This window comes from Lathyrus oleraceus, chromosome 6 (genome assembly GCF_024323335.1).
Source record: "Lathyrus oleraceus cultivar Zhongwan6 chromosome 6, CAAS_Psat_ZW6_1.0, whole genome shotgun sequence".
Lineage (NCBI taxonomy): Eukaryota > Viridiplantae > Streptophyta > Magnoliopsida > Fabales > Fabaceae > Lathyrus > Lathyrus oleraceus.
This window is the reverse complement of record NC_066584.1, coordinates 260,837,171-260,846,109: the sequence shown is the minus strand read 5'-3', so window position 1 is coordinate 260,846,109 and position 8,939 is coordinate 260,837,171. Positions and strand designations below refer to the sequence as shown.

Genomic DNA, 8,939 nt, shown 5'->3' with positions numbered 1-8,939 from the left:
TTTTTTGGGATGAATTCGGAGATTCATCTATGTAAACTCTTGAATTTATTTTTTAGAAGCATTTTTATTACACGTGACAAGGGATATTTCAGAGACACATATTCGAAAACCCATTTAATGAACTATAAGCAACAACATTGTCTTAACTTTGATTTTTTATGCCAACTTATATTTTATGTCATTTTAGGCCAATTTTATCGTAAACCCATTTAAGAATGTCATAAATTGATTCAAACATACTATATATACATTAAAAAACTCATACATTAATTAAATTAAATTCAAAATATACTGACCATACATAATTTGTCAGAAAATACAAAAAAATAATACAAACAAACATAAACTATTGAATATGTCTAGCCCTTCAGTTTCTCCCTCGCCTGTAATGCAAGGCACTCTGTATCTAAGCAATAATTTCTTCTACGAGGACCAGCTAGGGACTGCCTTTAAGGGCTTCAGGGTCTTCATGTGAAGTAGGTGTCTGAGAAAAGCGACTTCAGGAAGTAGAAACAGATGGTTGTGAACCATCAAACAAGGTGGCATCGACTCGTGGCCTCGTGAACCTACCCATGTCCTTCTCACGTTGTATAAGCATGTGTTGGGACACAGGACCGAGCCTCAATATGTCCTGATTGTTTTCATCTATTATGCCCGTAATAAAACAAGAAATCACCTCAAAATGCAAGTAGATTAAATCCGAAGATACATCTTCGTTAAACTAGTTCAGACCAAATTGGAAGATGCTTCTCCAGATAAACTCGCGAGTTGCACAAATGAAAGAAACCACATCAATGCTCTAAACTCTAATCAAATGGGAATGCATATCTATACCCGCTACCAATTTCGAATGTAACTACTATCTAATGCATCTTAAATAACTTATTTTAGCTAATAAATTCATCATATCTCAGAAAAAGAAATAAAATAATTTTTTTTACCAAATGAGAATTATGGATGAAAAGTTCAATGAAGTGAGTGGAATGGTCTAAGATTGAATGCAATGTAGCAGTAATAGTGTTAAACTTTTAAAATGGACTTGAAGAGACTTTCTTACGAGCTCAAATGAGGTTTTAGTGAATTTGCAACAAATAAAGAAATAAAGGGGAAGAGTCTGATGCGAGTATATGAATTAAATGCATCATAAATATATCTTCGTAAAATCCATTAAAATTTAAATTAAAAATTATTATGGAAATGCATCTCCAAATCTATCATAATATTGATATGTAAATACCTCTCCTTCAAATTAAATTTTAACAAAATATGGATGCCACACCAAATTGTACTCATGAGTGAGTGCGTCTAATCTCGAAATTTTAGAGAGTTGTGACTTTTAAAATTACTCTAGAGCAATCCCCCTCATTATTACCCTCGACTTCTAAGTCCCAAAAGAAAGGCCTAAGAGTCATCCCATCACAAGTTACTCTTACAAGACCTTACAACACGTGTTTGTTTTTACCGCATATCCAAATTTTTAAATATGAAGAGGCTATATCATCATTTATCATTCATTTTGATGAATGTTCCCAAGCTCAACAAACACCCAAACTATATCACACATGGCTACCCAGTTCTTAATAATATCAGGATCAGGTTAACATCCACGGTCACTCCTAGCTTTGAAATAAAGCGCTGCAATTTCTTCATCTCAAAGCTATGTAAGGAAGGAAAGATCAACGAAGCACGCAAGGTGTTTGAAGAAATGTCTGATAGGGATGTTTGTTTGTGGACTACAATGATAAGTGGGTATATCAAGGGTGGCATGATTAAGGAAGCTAGGAAGCTGTTTGATAGATCGGATGCGGAGAAGAATGTGATTGTTTGGACTGCTATGGTTAGTGGGTACGTCAAGTTGAATCAAATTGAGGAGGCTGAAAGGTTGTTTTACGAGATGCCGATTAGGAATGTTGTGTCTTGGAATACCATGATTGATGGGTATGCTCGGAATGGTCGAACTGAACAGGCTTTGGATTTGTTTAGAAGAATGCCGGAGAGGAATGTGGTTTCTTGGAATATCATAATGACGGCCTTGGCGCATTCAGGGAGGATTGAGGATGCGGAAAGGCTTTTTGATAAGATGCGGGAAAGGGATGTGGTTTCATGGACTACTATGGTTGCGGGTTTGTCAAAGAATGGGAGAATTGATGATGCGCGGGAACTTTTTGATAGGATGCCGATTCGTAATGTGGTTTCTTGGAATGCAATGATTGCGGGTTATGCGCAGAATGGGAGGTTGGATGAGGCTTTAAAGTTGTTTGAGAGAATGCCTCAGAGGGATATGCCTTCATGGAATACAATGGTTACAGGTTTTATTCAAAATGGAGACTTGAATAGGGCAGAGAAGTTATTTGATGCAATGCCACAAAAGAATATCATTACTTGGACTGCTATGATGACAGGGTATATACAACATGGTCTAAGTGAAGAAGCATTGAAAATATTTAACAAAATGCAAGCTAATAATGGATTAAAACCAGCCACCGGAACTTTTGTGACTGTTTTAGGTGCTTGTAGTGACTTGGCAGGTCTTATCGAAGGACAACAAATCCATCAAATGATTAGTAAAACAGTTTTTCAGGAGAGCACACAAGTGGTATCAGCGCTGATAAATATGTACTCAAAATGTGGGGAGTTGCATGTTGCTAGGAAGATGTTTGACGATGGATTATCCAGCCACATGGATTTGATATCTTGGAATGGTATGATTGCTGCCTATGCACACCATGGATATGCAAATGAAGCAATAATTCTATTCAATAAAATGCAAGAATTAGGTTTCCAACCCAATGATGTCACCTTTGTTGGACTTCTCACAGCTTGTAGTCATGCCGGTTTAGTTGACGAGGGACTTAAATACTTTGATGAGCTTTTCAAAAACCGATATATACAAGTAAGAGAAGATCACTATACTTGTCTGATTGATCTTTGTGGTCGTGCGGGAAGGCTGAAAGAAGCTTTCAATATCATTGAGGGACTTGGGAAAGAGGCATCATTATCTGTTTGGGGTGCACTCCTAGCTGGATGTAACATGCATGGGAACACTGATATTGGGAAACTCGTAGCTGATAAAGTTTTGAAAATCGAACCAGAAAATGCAGGCACCTATTCATTACTCTCAAATATGTATGCTTCTGTAGGGAAGTGGAAAGAAGCTGCCAATGTTAGAATGAAGATGAAAGACAAAGGGTTAAAGAAGCAGCCAGGTTGTAGTTGGATTGAAGTCGGAAATACAGTGCAAGTATTTGTAGTCGGTGATAAATCACATTCTCAATCTGAGGATCTAGGATATTTACTTCTTGACTTGCATACAAAAATGAAGAAGGCCGGGGACATGCCAGATGATGATTTGTTGGTTGATGTGGAAATTTAATAGTATAAAATATAAATCCTTGTTGGTTATAGCTTGAATTATGCAGTGCAGTTGAAATGTGGCAAAGTTTACTACCGCTGCTGGTACATAATACATTTAATTTTCTGACTAAAATCATTGAATGTTAAATCTACTCTGGTCTCTTTCCCCTCCCAACAAACTCAATAACATTTAAACTTCTTTTTTTATAGGCAAATGTTAATAGTTAGTTTGTTCAGAGGAGGGGGGAATGTTAGTAGCAGAGATTTAAACCTTGGACCTTCTTGCATATAATTCCTTACGAGATTTTGCATTTGAACTGGGAATATGTTGATCATTTAATAGTACTGAATCTAAGAATTTATGTTTTTGCAGAGTAATTCAAGTGAAATTAGTTGCCACTTTTTGATTGCTTGGTGGCTTTGTGTGAGATAATATGATGTAGGAGGGAGCAAAGAGTTCAGAATTTAAAGGCTTCATTGGCATACTCATATACTCGGTCTTGTAGTTGTTGCCCAAAACGTGCTTTGTTAGATGAAACAACTGTGCTATTGAATCAGTTTATGGAAAGCACGGGTTGTTTCTAAGTGGGCTGATTTCAAGCAAAACATTTGAAGATGCAACACCATCTTGTCCCGTCCATTGCATTTTGTAAGTGTATTTACCATTATGCGTTTGGCTTCACACGTTTGGAATCACTAAAATACATATATTGCTAAATTAAAAGAGATGCTAGCATGTTTTTATTGGCTGAGTTTCAAAAAGTTTTGTGAGAGTCGGATCTGATATTCGAAATGCATCTTATTAACTATACTAATCAATCCTTCATTCCTTGCAAGGTTGTTGATAATTCTTTATTTGTTTCAAGAAGGATATTTGTTGATAGTCGTTTTTCTTCTGCTTTTTTCATCTTAATTGTCCGACAACTGTTTACTATATTCGTTTTATATGGTATGCTCTTAATTGTACATATTTTAAAATTTTCATTTATTTACAACTTATCCACGCGGAGTTATCATGTTTAAGAAACAGCAAAGTAAAGGACTCACACAGTACTGAAATCCTATGATCTAGTTATTTGCCACTTCAGAATCATATCTTGTGGCCTAAGATTCTTGCAGATTTCACTATGATCTTGCAAATGTTGTTTGGTGGTATCCTTTGAGTGTTTGACTTATGCACAGATTAAAGATTGTGTTAATTGCTTTTGGATTTCTCTGTTAAGCAAGGACAGGATGATTCTCTATGGACAGGATGATTTCTCTGGAACAGAGGGCTAAAATTTTTACCTTCTAGTTATTTGAGGATAAAATGGTGTGTTGGATTCATGACGAATTGTTTCATGTTAATTGGCTCTTATCTGTTTGCTCACTTTGATTTGATTTTAACAAGATTAATTTCTCTTCCATGATTTGTTGGAAATTCTTTTCTTTTTCTTCTTAGAATAATCCACCTTGTTGCAATCATTCTGTCTTCTATGAGTGAAGTAACTCAAGGAGTTAAAGGTGAAGCTAGTTGAGGTACATAGATTACAAGAAGCTACATAAAAAAACTACGGGCCGGTGTCAGAGGTGCTAGAGAGGTGACGATCAATCGTGAAGATGGAGTTGTGACCACGATGAATCAAAAACTGAGTTCAAACAAATTAATGGCAAAGTGACAGAAAACAGTTTAGGAGAAATTGACTTTGTAGAAGAGGAGAGGTGCAGAGAATGAAGCAAGTAATTTTGGTCGAGTCACCACATCCGCCAAAACTGCCTGATGCCAATTGGTTGGTGATGGTTAGAAAGATCCATATCGAGAGAATTCGTGCGACATCAACGGTGCAGATCATCTACGAGGAATCATGTATGGAACGAGTACGAAAGAAGCAAATGAGTTGATTGATGCCACAACTGCCAGAACAGCTGGATTCTGTCTGAGCCAGAACCGCCAGACCCTAGTATATTTGCGAAAGATCCGGCCACAAATCCACCATCTCCAAAACCTCCGGACGCGGGCACACATAGTATGAGCCGTCCACAGTCGCCAGCAGCTGTTCGCCTCTTGGTCGGGAACAAGTTCATCTCAATTGAGCGGGAGAGAATGATCTAGATAAACTAAGGGTAATGTGTGAGTTGGGTCACATTCTAACCCTACTGGATTAGACCAATAATAATTCTAGTAAGTGGGAGAAAGGAATTAAAAAGTGGGTTGGTTTAATTTCTATTTCAAGTGAGCCTCTCCAATTTAATCGGGCTCATGGACCAATGGTTCCTTTCGAGGGTACTTGGTGTGTGAAGGGCATCGTTGCGGGTAAGGGAGTCCAAGCTACACAATGCTTATTGTTAGAAACAGTGCAAAGATGAAGAAGGATGATGGGATTCATGAGGCAAAACTGTTTGATACAAATGAACTCGGCTTAAATGCAGTCGCTGGGTTTGGAATTGAGGCTCTACTTGCCATTCTCAATCACCAATTTGCTGCAGAAAATGATAATGTCCGTGCACAGCAGTGGGTGGGAAAGACATTTTCCATAACTTCCAATGAGCATGGACACAATATGGGTATTCTGAACTGCTCACAAATACTCTGATCCCATTTGGATGACAGAAACTGATAATTGTCACTCAAAGGTAGTAGGTGTGAGTTTCCAACAGTGGAACTCCGGGAATAATTGTCTTATTCTGAACTACTCCTGCACAAGAAAAGCTTTTGGGAGAATTCTATTAGTTGGCACAAGAGGCATTCAAGCAGGGTTTGAATTGCAATGGAACTTTGCTATTGTCCTAGTTGCTGCCTTTTGGTGCGTTGTATCAGTAGTTGTCTTGCTAAAATTGTTCATGTCCAATTCCTTTGGGGACTCGCGAGCTGCTCAGTCATGACATGATAAAATGTATTCAAGTCACTTTCTTATCTCAGCCATGAGGACAATGCTATTTTTCTAGCTGCCGGTAGTGATAGGACACTGGTTTTGGGCCTTAGTCCAATAGAGAGGCGGGATAGGGAAATAGGACTGACGTGACAATAATCTGGTAGCAAGGGAAGCATTATAAGTGTTAAAAGAGGGGAGAGTGGGGATCATTGAGACTTATGTTAAGAAATTGTTTAGGTGAGACTATCTCTCTGGTAAGAGGAGTGTTGACGCTGGGCTGTTTTCTGTTTCTTCATTGTAGAGCTTTTGAGCTCACACTTACATCACATAATATTCACTTTCATTTTAATTGAAATTATGGATTCTATCACAATATCATTCATTAATTTTGGAAGATTGCGACATAATAACTAATATGTAAATGTTTTGGCCTGGAGTTCATAAATCACTTTTCTTCCTTTTCATTTTACATCTTATGACTTACCCTTTTTCTTTTGAATAAAATAGGGTTATTTTGAGGTCCAACCTTGCACCTCTGGATTTTGGAGTTCTTCATGTCTAAAGAAGCCACATGGCAATGTGAGAGTAGGTTCAGGTAATGCAGCCAGTTCTCATGCCACTAACATATTCTTAGTCGTGGAGAAGTTTCGGACTAGATTCTACATTGCAGGACAATGGGAAAAACGGAAGTGTTTTGGGGTTTGTCCATAAGAAATTGTCTTCATTATTCTGAATAAACCCTTGTGTAAGGTGGAGGACTATCTTCCCTCGTCCTTCTGTTTCCCCTAAAAGGCCTGTCATCTCTTCCTCTCCTAACACCTAAACAAAGTCTAAGTGTTATGAGTCTCACGTCGGACAATATATGATTTGAACGTGTTCTTATAAGTGAGGACAATCTTCACCCTACAAGCCGGTTTTTAGGGTTGAGTTAGGCCCAATCATATTTCTTAACATTAAGGTATAAAACCAAGCTAATGAGAGTGAACCTGAAACACATGTGAATCAAAATAGTCTTATAAGGCGGGGATTTCCAATGGTCACCGCATTGATTATTGTGCCAATTTTACCGCATGAGGTAGGGTTAACACACTAGTGGAAACAACATAGGTTAGATCTCTATAGCTTTGAAAGTTGCTTACAGAGCTCTTGGTTGCAGCAGCAGCAGCAGCTAGATGGTATATGATTGGAATGGCAATAATTGAATTCGGATTTGTAATACGATGGTATATGAAAAAGTATGAATCACAGTAGATAGCAATAGTACAACTTTACAGGCTGTACATTAAAAATATGATACTTCATAAACTGTTTTGGATTTAAAATTTATGACTTGCAGCTTTCACCCTTAATGGTTTATAAGAAGTTGAACCCTTAATGGTTTATAAGAAGTTGAAAATTATATATGAGGTTTGTTTTGAGTGCACTCCTTGCCGAATGTACGGAAGGAATACTGATACAGGGAATATTGTAGTTAAAAATACTTTAAAGTGGCATTGTATAAGGTATCTATCACATGGATTTGAGGTTCTAGTCATGAACCTAATGGTGGCATTACTATTCTTAGAGAGAATTCAAGCTGAAATCGCGTGGAAGTATGAGATTCCAGAGATGAAGCATTAGAATTGGGGGCACTTTTTTGTTGTGTTGAAGTTGGTTAGTATTGACTCATAGCCAGAAAGTTTAGAAAGATTTAATCCCTAACCTGATGATTTGAATTAGGTTACTAAAATTGTCATTATAATGAAATTCTAATGTGAACTAATGTGGTTCAGCGTAGCTGTGCGAGTCGAGAAATGTGGGGATGGAAGAAACTTTGAAGTCCTGCTTGAAAATGATGGATTTGTACTCAATGTGATGGTTTCATAAGAGACATTATATCATATAGACTATTACTCGAATTAAAAATATAGTCCTTTTTGTCTTGTTACAACTTGGTATTTTTGTTGTAGTGAGTTGTTTGAATATCCACAAAATGATTGAAAATGCTAAATGTCAAGGTTGTGTATCATGGATCTTTCATTGCTTATCGTAAATTTTAATGAGACAGAGAATAACATCTTATCAGAAGAATAACTGGAAGATGATTTATGTCCATACAATATGTATGTGGAGAACTGATTTCTCGTTCAACAAATAAACAAAGCTTAGTTTTTCTCCTCGTGAAAACGAAGGACAGAGATATCTGAATAGGTTAGCTTTTGTCATGGAACTACAAATTCAACAAATCTTTTATGACATGCTAAGTTGGCCACGCAGCCTTTTGGGTGTTGAAACGCTGACCACTTATTAGGGAGGGGGGTTTTCTTGTTCAATTGGAATTGATTTTGTTGAAACAAATGAAAAATCATGTGTTAAGTATAATTCGAATAGTGAATTAGAAAAAAAAATTAGTTTCACATAGGAAAATTTTCACATTATTTCAATGTTAATACAATAAAGGTAGATTTTCAGATATGGATCTCAAAATATATAAAGCTTTTACGAAGAGTGACAAGAAATGTCAATAATTAACATCAAACATGTCACTACTAACATCTAGATCGGTTAAGGTTTTTGCTTTTGGTTAGGTTTTGTTAGATCTTATATTTTGGTACTAAATTTTATTTTTTTATCAAAGAAAAAAAGTTTATATATATATATATATATATATATATATATATATATATATATATATATCTATATATATATATATATATATATATATATAGATATATATATATATATATATATATA

General features: G+C 36.4%; 1 protein-coding gene across 10 annotated transcripts; it reads left to right on the top strand.

Annotated features, from left to right (window-relative positions):
- The first annotated feature begins 1,362 nt into the window (after positions 1–1,362).
- On the top strand, positions 1,363–8,196 carry LOC127092744 (pentatricopeptide repeat-containing protein At2g35030, mitochondrial). Of its 10 annotated transcripts, none has more exons than XM_051031634.1 (4): positions 1,363–3,456; positions 3,728–4,003; positions 6,714–6,801; positions 7,984–8,196. In XM_051031634.1, exon 1 carries the CDS (start codon positions 1,484–1,486, stop codon positions 3,371–3,373), a length of 1,890 nt encoding a protein of 629 aa, XP_050887591.1. In that variant the 5' UTR covers positions 1,363–1,483; the 3' UTR covers positions 3,374–3,456; positions 3,728–4,003; positions 6,714–6,801; positions 7,984–8,196. The 10 variants fall into 10 exon arrangements, with proteins under 10 accessions (XP_050887591.1, XP_050887584.1, XP_050887587.1 ...); XM_051031627.1 differs by having other exon boundaries at positions 7,979–8,196; XM_051031630.1 differs by adding an exon at positions 4,796–6,443 and having other exon boundaries at positions 6,714–8,196.
- The last annotated feature ends 743 nt before the right edge of the window (positions 8,197–8,939 follow it).